The sequence below is a fragment of the Helianthus annuus genome, chromosome 3 (genome assembly GCF_002127325.2).
Source record: "Helianthus annuus cultivar XRQ/B chromosome 3, HanXRQr2.0-SUNRISE, whole genome shotgun sequence".
Classification (NCBI taxonomy): domain Eukaryota; kingdom Viridiplantae; phylum Streptophyta; class Magnoliopsida; order Asterales; family Asteraceae; genus Helianthus; species Helianthus annuus.
The window spans coordinates 145,290,380-145,309,456 of NC_035435.2; the positions used below are offsets into that span (position 1 = coordinate 145,290,380).

Consider the following 19,077-nt stretch of genomic DNA (forward strand, 5'->3'; position numbering starts at 1 on the left):
AACAAGTTTTTCAATACAATTTCAATACAACTCAGAACCCCCAATCACAGAGTTTATTCTCTATACCAGACAACACTATAACCTACTGAAATTGGGAGCACTTGCCAGTTGTCACCTGATTTATTATGAATTGTCGTGTGTAATTTATGTTCTTTGCTTGTTCTTGACTAAGGGTAATGGGAAGGTTTGTGAATCGAAAAGTATATATTCAGGCCCTAATATAGTTTATTTAGATAATCTTCCTTGGGATTTTGCTGATAGGTTAATAATTTTGGATTAAAGCTAACAATTGTTTTGTGCATTGCAACCGCAAACGGTTAAAAGATGTTTTTTCGGCAGTGAACATCATAAAGATAATTTTGCACGACTGCTTTCAAAAGATAAAATCACATTGAGGGAAATTGTGATACTTATTTTAATGACATTTATTGTTGACAAGTTAAATAAAGTTTATTTTTACATCAGTTTTTTTGTGCCCCGTGACTAAAAATGTTGGATTCGATCATGCCCAGAATATGAGCCTTGTAATCATGCATACATAGCAACCAACTATCAATATCAAAACCAAATTTTCATTGCAAAATTTTCCGTAACACACTTTGGTCCTCGATTCGTGCTTTAGCGCTATCGAGTTTTAACTAATTGATCTGAGACACTATACATGGGTTCGTTTATTTAATAGGCTTTCTTCTTTTCCTTACGGAATTAGACAATTTGAGCTTTCTTCATACTCCAAGCACTTAAACTTGAGATACTCAAACTCTGAGTGCCATTGTTGAATGCATAAAGATGTGCTTGTTCTCCAACTGCCAGTACTGGATAAACTCTTGATGTAATGCAAGCCAACCCTTCTCCACCAAAGCTTTCTACAATGGAGTGATCTATTTGTAAATCAAACGAAATGATTAAAAAGAAAAAGTGCATCCTCTAAATGCACATATAATCATACAAAATATATATATTTGTAAACTAGTAATAAAAATACCAAGGTTCTCAAGGAGATCTTTGCGTATCGAGGATCAAGTGCAAGAAAAGCTCCATAGATGGGTTTGTCGATAAATGGTTTTCAAGACGATCTATTTTAAGAAGAAACAACAATGTAAATGCAGCATCAAGTGGCTTTGTAGCTATTATAATCTCTGTAGGCACATTTGAATCACTTTTTATTTATAAAAATAAATAGTTTTGGACAAAACCTGCTTGGGTCAGCACACATGAGCACTCGGAAACTGTTAGCAATTATAAAGACACGAAAGAAGACCGCAGTGTGTTCAGTAAGGTCCTTCGAAGCCAAAACCAGCAAACCGATAGGCCCAAATTTGCCATCTGTTGTAGCATTCTTTTGTGTACAAAGAATTTGGGGATCAACTACTTCAGCACTCAACACCTCAGCATGTTTGAGATTTGAGACTCTAAATGTGATTTCTACATCAGCCTACAACAAGAGGTAAATAATCTGTCATGGAAATTTGTGTAACCCGTTGACTATGAGGTCAAATGAACTTCATCTCAGCCGCAAAGCTAATATAGTGTAAATGATTTTTGGTCTGTTTAATGTTAATTAAACGGATATACATGGTACAAGCTATACTGATAATCTAGTTAGTAACTAAAACCGTATTTATTTTCTATGTGTAAAGTAGTTTGACCTTTGAAGTCAAATAACTGAATAAGTACAAGATTAGATTTAGTCACCTGTGAAGCTGTGATACCAGAAATTTCAATCATGGACCTGCCCTTGAGTCTTTTATTCTTGAAATGCACTTTTCGTGTTCGTAGTTTCTCTAGTTCCTTGACAGGCCACTGCACCAACTGATCTTCATTTTTACTAAGCCAGATGCTCCTAGGAATCGTCTGAAAACGTGTTATTAATTACATATATAGACTGTGTTTAAAATTAAAATAAACGGTTGATTTAGATTATGTTTTATCTCCAATGGTTATGCTAAAAGATTAAACTATAAAGGAAACAATTCAAATGGGTTGAACACGTGACACATGTTGAAAGTTATTCAAAGTTTATTTAAGTGTATAACCACCTAAACCGCCTTATTAAAGAATGCTACATTATGAATATAGTCATAATATTGATTTTGTAATAATATCAATCATCATTAGATTAAAGAAACAGATAAAAAAAGGTATGCTTTTCAGCCCAGCCCACCCCAAAACATACTTTTTTTTATAAAAGAAACAAATAAAAGCCCACCCCAAAACATACCTTTTATATAAAAGAAACAAATAAAAAAAAAGGTATGCTTTTCAGCCCAGCCCACCCCAAAACATACCTTTTTATAATCGTCACTAAATTAGACACACCCCAAATGGCAAGATAAACAAGTCTAGATTATTACCTGAAGGCCAGACCAACCTTTTTCGATAGCATCTGGTGGCAGTATCACTTTCACAAACCCATGACCATAATATCCTTCTCTTCTTCTCACCATCAGAAAACGACTTTGAAGCATAAAACCTCCCATAATCATACCGTAACCACTCTTTACTCTTCATGAAGTCAGCATCAACATCGTAGCGGTCACTTTCTGGATCATATTTTCCCAGTGTATAATAATCATGGTCATTAAAACTCCAAAGACACATATTTGTTTTTTTACGTATCCATATAAGCTATATTGAACGCAAAGTTGTATTAAAAAAACACATTTTCTGATATTACGAGACTAAAAATTATTTTGAATAAATTATATAGAACTTATATTGAAACATAGATTAAAAAAATAAAACAAATCTGTGTATTTAGATTTTTAAAAATATCACATATTAGATGTTATTAGGAAAAAAAAAAAACAAAATCAAATGAAAAATGCAAAAAGAAAAATTTAAATAAAGACTTATAGATGTCACCTGTAAGTGTGGCAGCCCCATTTTTCAAAAAGTTTCAAAATGATACCCCATGTAATCACAAAAGAGTACCTATTTATTTCTAGAAAACAAAATCTAAACCAATGTGAAGTACATAAAAGATTGTGGGTTTACCATTAGGATCTGCAAATTCCAACAGCAACCATTTGAACATGCATGTAAATAGATCAAACATTAGACCAAGGAATTCAGGAAAGATAATGAAACAAAACACATATGTTAATCCACTATATATAACATAAACTAGCAAAAAGTACAAAAACAGGGATTCCACCAAAAAAACTGTACCATTCATCCAGTTTTTGGTAGGCTGGAAGTGATATGCTGTCCGGTAAGGCTGTGAAACATTCAGTAGCCGTGTATGGTTCCTGAAAGCTTCAACACGGACTCCATTAAAAATCAGGAAACAACACAAAGAAAACACATAAAAACCATATATCTTCATCGGAATATTCAGAGATGACAGTTTAGTTTTGAAAAGCATCATGAAATGCAGACTGTGTGCAGTTGGACAAGTGTTGTAGGCTTTATATAGGTACGTGAGGAGCAGAAGACTTGCAAGAAACGATAAAGGTCATTAAATTTTTTGGCCAGTCCCATTTAATCTATTGGTACAGAGAAAATAAGCATTAAATTACTGGTAGGTGTGATAAAGACTTAAACAGCATTGAAATCTCATATTAATAATTTAACTAAAAAAATATTATTCCATAAAAATATATAATTCCTTTAATATAAGAATTCTCTCTAGATATCCTTAAAAATATATGGATAAGGGATATAAGAGCATTCACTTTTGAATCTTTATTCTTATCCTTATCCTAAAATTATAAGGAAATTATATAAAGGTTCACTTTTATTTCTATATCTGATTTCTTATCTTTATTTTTCACCCATAAGATTTTAAGGAAAGGTATAATCAGTCTATATATTTATCGACTCACTAATCTCCTAAGCTATGTGGTGTGGTGATTTTCCTAATCACTACCACCACCCTCCACATCATTCTTACATCACTTCATCCTCATCAACAATCCTTATCCACCACCCTATATGATGTGGTTATGATCCATCCCCATCCACTTCCTATTTTTTAATATATTTTTATTTAAAACGTATTGAATTTAATTTATTTTTATAAACAACAAATAAAACTAAACAAATTTATTTAATAACTAAAATAATAAAAATACACGACATTTAAATAGCGAAATTCTAGTACATGTTAAACGTATTTAAACTACAATTTAAGAATAATAATAAAAAGATAACTACTCGTCGCTGTTGACCCGACCGAATTACCAAACATGATCGATCAATTCCAAACCAAGATGGTTATGCGTAGCCTCATTGTATAACGCCCACGTGTTTAGGGATGAGCATAGGGGTGTTCAAAAAACTCATGGCTCGCAGCTCGCTCGAATCACACTCGAAAAAAGCTCGAAGAAAGCTCGGCTCGAAATTGGCTCGATTGTAAACGAGCCAGCTAGGCTCGGCTCGGTTTACAATTCGATATTAAATCTAAGCTCGATTTAAAATTCGAGCTCGATCCAAGCCAGCTCAAATCGAGTTCGAGCCGAGCTCGAGCTGGGTCTAGCTCGGCTCGTTTACAGCCTAGGTGAGCAAAGGAGCTAACCGCCCCGACCCGGCGTTTACCCGACCCGAATCGAGAACCGAAATTATTGAAAATATATAACCGATCACTGACCCTAAATAGACACTCAGTTATCGGTTCCATAGAAAATCAGTTTTTCGGTTTCCACCAAAAGATCGAACCCGACATTACACCACCTGTTCGATTTCATTCTAGAGTTACACCACTTCCATTTCACTCCACTCCATTTTCATATTCTATCAATTTCATTCCAAAATCTAGAACTGGCATGGGGATTATATTATTGATTAGAAAGGTATGTGATAAAAACCAGAATCAGTGTGTGATAGCTTGAAAAAAGGTTCATTCGCTATATTAAATTTTCATTCCAGAAACCAGAATTAGCATAAGGTTCATTCTAATGTTGACTAAAACAAAGCAGAATCGCTTTTGCGAACACCCTAGACGTTTACTGATTGTTAAATTTGTTAATATTTACTTGTGAGGGAGAGGATTAAATATGAAGTTTAATTTCGTTAGGAAGGATAGGAAGCAATAAGAGGATAACATGTGGCAAAGATGAAAAAAACATAAGGAGGGGCATTTTGGTCAAAACTCACCATCTTCAAAAAAAAACCCAACATCTGCAATTCATTTCTCTTCCCCGTATGAAAAAGTTATTAATGTTTTAAAAACGATGGGGAATATTGGAGGAGAGAGAAACTATTGACTTGGATGGATTAGAATACCCTCAAACTAACTCACGCGCCTCTTTTTTTTGTTCAATTTCACCCATTAATTTAATATCAATTATTGGTTATTTAATAGATGGTCAAGATTACTTCCTAGCCTTTATAGCAAAATAAACTTCCTAGTACATCATGACCCTAATTGTGATGTGCCAGACTTTTTGTTATTTTGGATTGGGTTTTTCCCATTCGTTAATTGGGATAAAAACTAACAAACAATGTATATTAGAATTAAGATTAGGTTCAGATATGTTATAATCGGTTCGGTTATTACAATATTGGTTTTCCAGGTGTGCTGGACCGAGAACCGACTCGAAATCGGAGATGCCTATAAACATGAATCGTTAAGAACCAACATGTAACGGGTCGGGCTCGGTTTTAGTTTAGAATCGGTTGTTATTTCGGGTAATTTCGAGTCGGACCTAAATATGCTCACCCCTACACGTGTTAGACTCTTTTTGCGCTTCATCAACCCATACAACATTCTCATCAATGTCGTTTTCATCATATTCGTATATCGCGTTACCTTCGTCGTCGTCGATGATCATATTACGCAACAAGATACAAGCGTACATATAATATCTAAATTTTTGGGCTGTAAATGTTGGTGCCGGGTTTTCCACAATGTGTCATTTTTGTTGTACAACCCCAAATACCCATTCAACATCTTTTCTCGCAGATTCTTGACATTTGGAAAATTTCTTTCTTTTATCATCTTATGGATGCGATATAGTTTTAACGATCGTTGCGTGGGTTGGGTATATTCGGTCGGCTAGATAATACATGTGCTTTTATTCTACTCCCAAAACCGTAAACCTAGTATCAGGGTCGGTACCATTAATGATGTCTTCGAAAACACCCGACTAACCAAGAATGTTTAAGTCGTTATTCGAACCTGGAACACCAAAGAAATCATGACAAATGCATAGATCGTTTGAAGCCACGACTTCTAGAATTTATGAGGGATAACCATGCTCACCTCGGGTAAAATGACCCCGCCATGCATTAGGACAACTATGCCAATGCCAGTGCGTACAGTCGATGCTACCAAGCATTCTAGGAAAAACATGTCTACTTTCGTGTGCATGATACAACTTTATGATGTCATTCTTTATTGGCTTTCGCAAATACCTCTTGTTGTATAGCCTGACCACACCTTTGCAAAACTTGTACAAACTCTCTCGTGAAGTTCTATCAGACATCTTCAAATATTCGTCATACATATTACTACTTGTGTCGTATGCCAATTGACGAACTGCCGACGTACACTTTTGTAAAGTGGTAAGCCCCCTTATACCTCTAGCATCCCATCTTAATGTGAAGAACGGGTCAAAATTTGTCAAATCATTAGCTATACATAAGAAAAGATGCTGACTCATTCGAAACCGAAACCGATCCCTAAACATTTCATCCATGTATACCACGTTTTTGGCAAAGTAATCGGCCACCAACCTATCGTGGGCACCTGTTTAATATAAATTACAGCAAAATATAAATCACACTAAAAAAAATTTAACAACACAACAAAATATAAACAATCTTGCAAAACATAAACAACACTTCAAAATAAAAATTACACAAAACTTTATTAACAACACAAGAAAAATATAAATTACACAACAAATAAAATTACCTTTTTTATCCATATTTAGGCTCTTATTTTATGTTCTAAGTTCGGACGAGGTTGCTTCTTCCTCTAAAATTATTTGTGTTGTTTCCATTACCGTGTCAAAAAAAATCGTTGATTTCGTCGAAAGAAGTTGGTAACGCCATGGGATGCTATTGTTGGTGCATATTTCGTATGTCTGGCACTGTGCGAATAGTTAGATAGAGCGTGTGTTGAATATTGTATAGAATAAGAGAAAGTTGGACACAGTAATGATACTGTCAAAGTCCATCCGGACGGATGGACAATATTAGTCCAGGAATCCCCATCCGGATGTAGGTTGTGTGTGTGTAAGGTCCATCCGAACGGATGCATTCCATTCGGATGGATGGACATAGGCTCATCTGGATAAGTTGTTGTCTATAAGTAGGGAGTTGGGGTTCCCATTTGGACAAGCTTTTCGGATCCCAGAGGGGACATGCTGTCCAACTAGTCTCACGGTTATGTAATATTTCAGATATGAATCAGAGACCAGATTATAAGTGACTGCTCGGTGTCATATTCTACTTCTACTCCTTTCTTAGTAATAATAAACGCACAGAACACGTCGTATCGGGACCGAGGCTCCATCAAACTCGCCGGATCCTGGAATCTCAAGTGGTATCAGAGCTACGGTACCGATTTAATCGATCTAACAGTCGGTTAAATCACCCAAGCTCATCAATTTTTGGTTAAACGGGAGTTTTGACGTTAAAACAGAGAAAATCATCAAAATAAAGGTCGATTCACGGATGGATTTTGGAATTGAAGCCATCAATCTGTTCAGAATTGATTCGCGCACAATCCTATGAAGTTTTATCATCAAATTCACAGAAATAAAGATTCTCGATCGAAAAACATGATTTGGAGTGTTCTTGAGGTTTTCAAACAAGTTCGATCCGGATGGGCACATCCGGAAGGATGGACTCATTCAGGCAAGAACCCATCAGGATGGACGCACTCATCCGAATGGACTGAAGAAACTCATCTGGATGGACCTCAAGTCCATCCGGACGGATGTGTAAACACTCATCCGGATGGACATCAACTCCATCCGGACAGATGGGTGAAACCTCATTCAGATGACACCTACTCCATTCGGACGATTGAAGACACTCAGGTGGCTATTTGTCAAAATGATCCAAGGTCAGCTCATCAGGACAAATCGACCTATTTCATCCGGACAGTCGGGCATTCATCATAAAAAAAATTTGGTGTGATGAAGACATGGTGGATACGCCGCTGGTACATCCTATATATAAGTGTTTTTGTCATATTACATTTTCAAAAATAGTTTGTATTTGATCGCGACGACGAGTGAGTTCTCCAAGAGATGGTTTGTTTAGAGACATCGTTAATTATGATGATGCGATCACAGATTGTGGAAAATTGTGGGGTAGTTAGGATACCGGTGCAGAATTGTCATATTCTGAATTATCTGACTATTTATGGGCCAAAACTGTTAAAAATCCGCAAAGATGGAAAAAGTGACAATGGTGGTGAATATTGTTATATTCTGGTATGGTCAAGTTTTTCGGAGATGAGAAAAGAAAGCTGAATTCAGTTTGAGGGGGAATTCAGGGATAGAGACGTCAGAATTTGCAAAAACGAGGGGGAATAAGATTTGTCAAATGTTGCAGCATTTTTGAAATTCTTGACGCTGCAACAGTATCCGGGTGGTTTCGACTTCAGTTTGTTAGGGATTGTGATATCTGATTGTGGGTGAAAGCTTCTGAGATCGAGATGATCCGAGGAAATTATACCTGATCATGGACGAAGGCTTCGAGATCTGTGAGTGATCATGGATGATAGCTTCTGAGATCTAGATGTTCTGAGGAGATGAATCTGATTATGGACGAATGCTTCAGAGATCGGAATACATTACCAGATGATTTGTTTTCCGATGAAGAGTTGTTGATTGTGGAGAATACCGGTTATTCAGGATATCAGAGATCTTCAGGGGAATCACGGATTTGACATTAACCTGTGGGGTATTTGAAGTTTCTGTCAATTGCCGGCTTGAGTTTTTGTACATTCTTAGATCAAGCAGGCGGAATGCGAGATCGTGTTGCTGAACTGTCAAATCAAAACTGAACGCGGATGTGGTTAAAGATAAAACAGAGATTCATGCACTGATTAGTTTCAAGTTGGCGATTGTACGTGAAGGTTGCAATCAACAAATCAGAGGAGGTCGATAACTGTGCTTACAAAAACTTTAAAAGACCAGAAGATACATTTCAGGGGGAATATACTGTCAGAAGGCAAACCCGGATCATCAATTAAGGGGGAATCTATATTGTTAGACAAAAGGCTTGGTTGAAGTTGCAGAATATTCAAACACGGCTCTACGGTTTCATATTGTCATAAAGACGATTCGACAGTGACATCCGAGGGGGAATCTGTTGGTGCATATTTCGTACGTCTGCCACTGTGCGAATAGTTAGATAGAGCATGTGTTGAATATTGTATAGAATAGGAGAAAGTTGGACACGGTAATGATACTGTCAAAGTACATCCGGACGGATGGACCAATACAAAAGTCCATCCGGACGGATGGAAAATATTAGTCCAGTCGGAAACACCCATCCGGATGTAGGTTGTGTGTGTGTAAGGTCCATCCGGACGGATGGGGTTCTCATTTGGACAAGCTTTTCGGATCCCAAAGGGGACATGTTGTCTGTCTGGTCTCACGGTTATGTAATCTTTCAAATATGAATCAGAGACCAGATTATAAGTGACTGCTCGGTGTCGTATTCTACTTCTACTACTTTCTTAGTAATAATAAACACACCGAACACTTCGTATCGGGACCGAGGCTCTGTCAAACTCGCCCGATCCTGGAATCTCAGGGATATTTAATAGGAAGGTAGTCTTCATACAAATTGGGAGTTCCTATGTTGAGCTACAAGGATCCTTTGTGGCTCAAAAGTAGCCTCTTATTTGGTATAAGGCAGTGTTTTTATTCAACATTCTATGGGGTGTTTGGGATTTTCCTATTTAAATAATTTATCCTGTATATTTTGTTTAAAGTATATAACCGTGGATGGAAAAATATGTTTATTTACTATGAAATAGGTTGTTTTCAATATAATAAGTTATAAAATAAGCTAATTACTACTACTTATCAGCATAATCTAACTAAGCAATCTTAAACACCTTCTTAGTAAAGTTAGACATTCAACGGGTAGATATTACGGTAAAAAAAGGCAATGCATGTCAAAACACATTAACCCATAAATAACTTTGTCCCTTTTTTACATAATGTTACAAGTAACCAACATACATGTGATTGCAAATATGTTATCATTAAAACACCCTACAATTTTTAAACAAAACGATTTAAGATTTAAGATTTGTAAGCATCTTTAAATTGAGAAACGGATATATGAACTTAGGAACTTGCAAAGCAATTGAATATTGATAACTCCAAAGTCAAAACAAAGCGATTTAACATATAATTACTCTTTATTTTTTATCTTTGTATACAAAGTAATTTTTAAAGATTATAAATTATATTAACTATGTTTTATAATTTGAAAACATATTCTTTGTGCAAATTCGCGAAGTTCGCATGTATTAGCACTAGTAAGACAATAAATATTGTTTTTAAGTAAAAAATATAAACAAATATATCTTCTTTTTACAATCATATTATTTGTACAAACAATAAACAATTACTTGGACCACAATTCAGAATTCTTACTATAACCTAAATAATTTTGTCTTATAAATATACATAATACCTCATCATCTTCATCCAATTCAAAATTCATACATCATTGAATATGTTTAATTGTTTTTTTACGTTATCTCTCAAACAACAACACGAATTCTTGGATATTTCTATGTTATTATCAACTTTGTTTCTAAGTTATATGTTTGTATTAATTCTCATTGTGTATACAAATTTTACTGAAGAGTTACCACAATTGGGTTACTGATTACAAGTTAGCTCCTGATGGTATGGTTCGAATCATTACCATGGATGGAAGATTTTTTACTGTCAAAATTAGGAAAGCATGTTTGTCGTAACCCCCGACCCTACCCTGGGATTAGGAAATAATTTCAGAGTTTGTAAAACACCAAACTTTTTATATTTAAACAAATGGGCTAAAACCCATATTCCATTTCAATGTATTTATAGGGATAAACCCTAATTGCTGAAAACATAAAATTCTTCTTTTATTCGGGTAACTATAGCCACTTTATTTAAGCCTTTAGTGCTCCATAGTTGGCTTCTAATAGCTTCACATCAGGTTACCAGAAACGCGTTTTGAAAACATTTTATCAGCAAGAAATACTGAAATACTGGCGAGTTCATTCCATTTTACAAAAATATATTGTTATAACTTTACAGTATCAAGATGGAGATTACAATGTTTATATCTAACAAAGTCTCCAAAGTAATTGTCAATCGACGGATCTGTGACTATGGTCATATCACACATTGGCTAACCCATTGTCCAATTGTGAAGGTTATCAAGTAATATATACAAAACCCCATTATACCGGCAGTAATTTGTAGAATACAAAGACTCGATAACTGTAAATATAACTGAAAACATCTAAGGTTTTTTAAAGCATTTGGTAAAAAGAAAGAATGACTCACATTGTAAACTTAGGTTTTACTATAAGCTTCCTGGTAATATTTTCTAGTAATTTTCCTGAGTTCCTAATAAAAATATACAATGTCCACACGTTAGTATAATAACCCAAATTTAACTTTATCAATACATCATAAGATCAGAACCCCAGCATAGTTTATAAAGCAACGCCTTATTCATGCAACGCCTTGACATCCGTTGTTGGGTTCAAGATCGATCGGACAGGGTATTGAATCAGTGATCAGGGGTTAAAACACTTACAACGGGGCAGAGCTTGGTGAAAATAGGGGTATTGGGTGTATTATTTTCATGCAGAGCTTGGTTAAAGCACTTACAACGCGGCCCGTGGAACCCCAAGCTATTCATATCGCGACCCGCGACAACATCTAGCTAGGGCTTAGGTGTCACTAGTCAGCAATGTAGGTTCGACACGTGGACGACACGTGTCCCAAAGCGTGTCCGGAAAGTTATAACCTTTCGCGACCTGCGGTAGGCTTTCCTTAGTCTGTCGTGGCCCGTGAGACACATAATTATTTTTTTTTCATTTTTCAAGTTAAATAATGTTACGCCGGCTCGATTTTTCGATTACGGAGTGTTTTAGGACACATTTGAGGGTTGTTATAAGGTTCTTCGTACTTTTTCCATGACGGATGGTTCATATGATTCAATCATTAATATTAACAAAGGATTCGTTGCTTTTGTTTTAGTATGAAGGTAGTCTAACTTTTAGATTGATACACTTTTATCAAGATTTGAAACTTGCTCAAGGTGATTTCTTATATTGCCAATGATATTCCAGGATCCGGCGAGTTTGACGGAGCTTTGGTCCCGAATTAACCGGTTCAGTGTGTTTATTATTACTAAGAAAGGAGTTGAATATAGATACGACACCGAGCAGTCACTTGTAATCTGGTTTCTTTTCATAACTTGATAGTTATAGCACCACGAAACCAGTTGGACATCATGTCCCCTTAGGGCGCCAAAAGCTTGTCCGATTAGGAACCCCAACTCCCTATTTATAGGCATCAGCCTATCCGGATCAACCAGTTTCCATCCGTCCGGATGGACTTTACAATATCATAACCTATATCTGGATGAGGTATTCGAATGGACTATACTGCTGTCCATCCATCCCGATGGACCTTGACAATACATAAACCTGTCCAACTTTTCACTACTCTATACAATATTCAACACACGCTCTATCTAACTTTTCACACAGTGGCAGACATACGAAATATGCACCAACAGATTCCCCCTTGTTTGTCACTGTCGAATCGTCTTTCTGACAATTTGAAACCTTAGAGCCGTATTTGAATATTATGCAACTTCAATCAACATCTTGAGATCTAACAATATATATTCCCCCTTGATTGATGATCCGGGTTTGCTTTTTGATAATGTGTTCCCCCTGAAATAAATCTTCAGGTCTTTGAAATTCTTTGTTAGCACAGTTTCCGACCTCCTCTGATTTGCTAAACTGCAACCATCACGAACAATCACCAACTTGAAACTAATCAGTACAACAATCTCTGTTTCAGCTTTAACCACATCCATGTTCAATTTTTTATATAACTTTTCAGCACCACGATCTCGCATTCCGCCTGCTTGATCTAAATATTGTAAAAAAACTCAACCGACAATTGACATAAACTTCAAATACCCCACTGGTTAATGTCAAATCTATGATTCCCCCTGAAGATTTGAAATCCCGTTTACCGTGATCAACATTATGCACCTTGAAACACTTTTCAAGAATGATAGACCCATATAAACAGTAATCTCCACAATCAGCAAATCTTCATCGGAAAACAAATCATCTGGTAATGTATTTTGATCTTTCAAGCATTCGTCCACGATCAGATATTCATCTCCTTGGATAATATAGATCTCAGAAGCTATCATCCACGATCATTCACAGATCTCCGAAGCATTCGTCCACGATCAGATATTATCTCCTCGGACAATCTAGATCTCGGAAGCTTTCATCCACGATGATTCACATTCCTGGACAATCTGAAGTCGGAACCACCCGAATACTGTTGCAGCATCACGAATTTCAAAAATTCTGGAACATCTGAAAATTTTTATTACCGCTCATTTTTGCAAATTTAGACGTCTCATCACTGAATTGCCCCTCAAATTGAGCAATTCAGTCTCTTCACATCTCTATCTCTAAAAAACTCGACCATATAAAGAATTTGACAATATTTGCCACCAATGTCAGTTTTTCATCTTTGCGGATTTTACGTTTCGGCCCATAAATAGTCAGATAATTCAGAATATGACAATTCTGCACCAGTATCATTATCATGACTACCCCATAATTTTCCACAATATTTGATGGCATCATCGTGTTTGACTTTGAAGCACCAAACGATGTCTCCGAACAACCTAACTCTTGGAGACTCAACTCATCGTCGCGATCAAATCCGAGCTCTTTTTGAAATGTAACATGACAAAAACACTTATGTATAGGAAGTACCAGCGTTGTATCCACTATGTTTTTATGACATCACACTCCTGTTTTTTTCATTTTTTTTCTATTTTTCATGATGATAATGCCCGTCCGTCCGAACGGAGTAGGTCTATCTATCTGAATGGACTGATCTGAATCACATTAACTTTTATCACCTGAGTGTCTTCGTCCGTCTGGATGAACTCCATCCGTCCGGATGTGAAATTGTCCATCCGGATGAGTATCTACCCATCTGTCCAGATGGAGTTGACGTCCATCCGGATGAGTGTCTGTAGTCCATCCGGATGGGTCCATCCAATCCGAATGTGTTCATTCGGACCGAACATGTTCGAACATCTCAAGAACACTCCCAATCACATTTTGTCGATCCATAATCTTTATTTCTGTGAATTTCATGATGAAAATTCACAGGATTGTGCGCGAATCAATTCCGAACAGAATGAAGTCTTCAATTTCAAATTCCATCCGTGAATTGACCTTTATTTTGATGATTTTTCTATGTTTTACGTCAAAACTCCCTCAAAACCCAAAATTCATGAGCTTGGGTGATTCAACTGACTATTAGGTCGATTGAATCGGTAAAGTAGCTCTGATAACACTTGATATTCCAGGAACTGACGAGTTTGATGGAGCTTTGGTCCAGATACGACCGGTTCGGTTCGATATTATTATTAAGAAAGGAGTAGAAGTAGAAATCGACACCGAACAGTCACTTATAATCTGGTTTCTATTCATAACTTGACAGTCACAGCATTGCGAAACCAGTTATACAGCATATCCCCTTAGGGCACCAAAAGCTTGTCCGAATAGAAACCCCAACTCCCTATTTATAGGCATAAGCCTATCCGGATCAACGTGTGTCCATCCGTCCGGATGGACTTTACAATATTATAACCTATATCCGGATGGGGTATTGGAATGGACTATACTGCTGTCCATCCGTCCGGATGGACCTTGACAATACATAAAAATGTCCAATGTTTCACTGTTCTATACAATATTCAACACACGCTCTATCTAACTATTCCACAGTGGCAGACATACGAAATATGCACCAACAACCAAATCTCCTAGTTCTCTGAACATAAAGATTATTTGGTAATTATATTATTTGTTTTTTAAGTATGTACTATATTAGTATTTAACAAAATATATAGAACTTTCTTTAATATAAAATACTTATTTTTTTACTTGCAGCTTATCGATAGATTTTTTGTTCATCACAAGATGAATAACATAATACCTACAAAACGTGTTACTATAACCACTTTTCCTAACCATACATGGTTGGTTATTATGAAAAAACATGGTCAAAATATTTATATGACTACCAGATGAAATCGCATCAAAGAAGACATGAAATTCAAGATGAACACTTTATTGTCCTCGACATGATTTCAGAGTCAAAGTTTGATATGATGTTTTTTAAAGGGACAGAAGCTTTGGTTGACGTCTTGCACGTGTTAAAGATGAAGCTAATGAAGAAGTTGCCGCTTAAATTAATTAATATTCTTTTAGCTATGTCCGTTACAAATTATAAACAACTTTGTTTTTTCCGGTATTACATTTTATAACTGTTTAAGTTTACAAACGTTGTTATCATTGATTAATCTACCTTATTCATCATGCAATTTTCATTTATTAATATATATTAATATATATGTATATTTATTTTTTACATAAAAAGATTCACAACCCGTGAGTATTCACGGGTGATAACCTAGTAGTTTATAAATCAAATACCTTAAATTTATCTTATTATTAGCATTATCGTTATCAAATTTTATATATAATATGTCTATTAAACTAATATGTATTTTATTAATAAAGCGTTCGGTTGATTTGTCGTTAAGGCTCAATCTACTTTTCGAGGTAAATACGTCCCCTAAAACCGACATAATAATACAATATTAATTATTTTAGGGTTTTTAAACTATAAATAATTCTGTCCCAGAAATTAAAGACAACAAATAATAAAATGCCATTCTTGTTACGGTTAAACCGTAAGAATAACAACATTACAAGTATGATGAGTAAAAAAATTAAAAACACATCCTAAACGAATACTTTCTAAAAGATAATCAATTGACCTTAGGCTTCCTTAGTTATACAACAAGAAAAAAAAATATTAAAACTCTTTGATTGCTTAATTTCAAGTAATGCAAAATGAATGTCATTATGGTGTATATAAAAATATCCATCGTTCAATTTTATATTCATGTATAATGCATTGTTTTAAACGGTTTTTAAATCAAACCGGATTAGGCTAAAAATTGTTCACCTAGTTGAATCAGATTGTACCGAGCTGTTCAACCGGGTTGACTAGCTGACTCTATAATTTCATAAATTTCAACATCAACATAAAAGTTAATCAAAAAATGTATGATTACATATTAAAATATGATCCAAAAGTAAATCCATAATAAAAAATAATCCAAAAGATAATTGAAAATTATCCAATTTTCCAACAAGCTCTTTTAAATGAAAGTGTATGATAGGTTTAAGCCATTTGGGTGTTAAATACATCAAGTTCACCATTGCATAAAGTATGAAATTTACTATTATCGCCATTCTCATCAACTAGAGGATAACTATTTTCGTTTCATACAATATTAAATAAGAACTTTTAGTTATGAATAATCATAATATATAAAAATTAAGTAAGATAAGTAACATATATAATAAAAATAAGTAACAACCCAAACTAAAAATACCCTGGGCAGGTACCGGTATTACGTTTCAAATCGGTATACTGGATTTTACCGTCAGTACAAACCTTATGCCGTTTCACTTATTTACCAGGGTGTTTCGTACCGAATTTACATCTGGAAACGGTAATACCGCAGTTTTTAAAACATTGGTATAATGTATAAAGACAATTATACCTTCTTACTAATTTCATTAAGTATTGTATCGTAGGTGTAAATGGTTGTAATTACTTAAACTTTGTTAAATGCATTATAATATATTACAAATAAATAATGACAACTAGAATTATGCCTGCACACATTGCGCCGTAGACATCATGAATGCAAAGCGTTTATAAAATAGATGAACTGTTATTGGTTCTTACATATTACTCTCTTATATAAGTAAAAGTGCTCATGTTTCTATATCAATTTACACCCATTTTGTGACACTTCGGGTTTTCCCGAGTAAGCTCTATTGTATGATACTGTTATATAATATTATTAAATGAAAATCTGTGGTTTATCTCTGTGCGTTATAAAAATTCTTGTTTGTGTTACATGTGTGATATATATACATATATGTGAATAATATATGAACCGAAACCGCAAGGTTCCGACTCGAGACCACACGGTCTTGACTCGGTACCTGCTGACCCGAAACAGTCGGCCTACAACCCTTTTAGCCCACTCAAAACCCCCTTGGGGTGCACCGCCTTTGAAGGGTATAAAACACTTAGACCTAGCCGACATTGCCACCGTTGGCAACAATCATTTGCATCAAATCCCAAACATTCCTCATCCACACTCACTCCCCTCTCATCCTCTCTCTCTCTAGACAAAACCCTAAGCCTAAACATTTCCTCCTCCTCTCGAATCAAACCGGCGACAACAAAGGGTTCTCGAATCATCTTGTGATCATCACTGGGAAGCTCCTTCATCGATTCTCCACACCTTCACACTTCTGATTTCGAGCCGGTTAGTGCTTTAATGTTGCTAAGATGTTTAGGTGACTATAATTGCATAATGGTGCTACGTGTTTTGAATGATTAAATGATTGATGAGGTGCAACTTGTTTATAAATGTTTTTCTTTGCTAAAAGATGCAAACCAAGGGACATTTTGATATGGATAGCTTAATGTGTTCATGACTAGCTGATTCATGTTAGATAGTGTAGGACAAATGTTGTTTTGATGATGATATGCAAGGTTGTCATGACATCTAGATTGTATGTATACATGTTCCTGTTTTGGTGAAATGTATGCTAGTGTTAGGGATTGTTGATGATTCATAAATTGTGCACTGAATAGGTATGAATGTGTTTATTGAATATGAAAAACCTAAATGATGAACTGTTTGAAGGTGGAATGAATATTTGAAAATTTGTTATTTTGATCTGATTTGATTAGTGTAGAATATTGGGAACATGTTAGTGAATTTTATTGGACAGTACATGCTCATGAAATCTGATTGGATAGTACAAAAGTTGGTGAAATTTCTAGAAGGATTCCACTAGTGATTTCATCAGTGGTTGCGAGTCGAAATCACGAGGTTGCGACTCGATACCACTAAGTGGCTACGACTCGAAACCAGGACATGCACATCAGGGACTTGAGACCTGCTAGATTGCGACTCGAGTTCTCCTGATCTCGACTCGAGACCTGCTAGATTGCGACTCGAGATCTCCTGATCTCGACTCGAGATCTTAGAGGTTCCACTCAAATGTGCACTGCTCGAGACCTTCTATTTGCAACTCGAAACCTCTTGGTTGCGACTTGAGACCTCAATGATCTCGAGTCGAGACCACTTGGTTTCGACCGTACTACTTAACTTAGTTATTGGGCCGCACTATGTGATGTCATGTGTTGGACTGTGTGTTACTGTTTAACTGTTCACATGCTACAATAGGCCCAATACTGTACATGCTAGTAGAATTTGCATGCTAAGTGTTAGATACGTGTAGGATATACGTGAATTATTTGTACCCAAACCTGACCTATACTAGGGGTGTTCAGAATTTATTTCGAATTCGAAAAATTTGAAATTCGATTAAATTCGATTCGATTATCAGGAATTTGTTTCGATTATAAGAATTGGAATTCGATTCAATTCGATTCAAATAAATCGAATACGAATCGAATACAAATTTATAATTTCAAATTCGATTCAAAATTAGAATAAAAATTATACATTTTATTTATTATTTTTATATATAATACATATATAACTTTTATTGGACTATACTATAAATTATTTTTAAAATTTATTCCAAGTATTGAAATTACCCATTACCAAACCCACTACATGGCCCATAACTAAAACCTAAGTAGCAAATCTATCAATAGATTTCTAACCCTAAAAGTATTAACTTGTAGTGGTTATTCCCGAATTCTCGTTTTGAATGTTAGACTTATGGTACTTTATTTGGAATGTTTT

At 35.4% G+C, this 19,077-nt stretch overlaps 1 protein-coding gene and 1 pseudogene across 1 annotated transcript; both read right to left on the reverse strand.

The window, feature by feature from the left end:
• Nucleotides 1-697: 697 nt before the first annotated feature.
• Nucleotides 698-2,601, reverse strand: LOC110932261 (annotated as a pseudogene).
• A 3,488-nt stretch (nt 2,602-6,089) lies between these two features.
• Nucleotides 6,090-6,872, reverse strand: LOC110932262. The gene is made up of 3 exons (XM_022175612.1): nt 6,860-6,872; nt 6,206-6,691; nt 6,090-6,121 (listed from the first exon to the last, which is right to left on the reverse strand). Exons 1-3 carry the CDS (start codon nt 6,870-6,872, stop codon nt 6,090-6,092), a joined length of 531 nt encoding a protein of 176 aa, XP_022031304.1.
• Nucleotides 6,873-19,077: the final 12,205 nt, after the last annotated feature.

Excerpts from the sequence above, each read along its gene's own strand:
- LOC110932262 (XM_022175612.1), bottom strand. Across the intron at positions 6,122-6,205 it reads GCGGGGTCATTTTACCCGAG|GTTCGAATAACGACTTAAAC; the intron begins GTGAGCATGGTT and ends TTGGTGTTCCAG.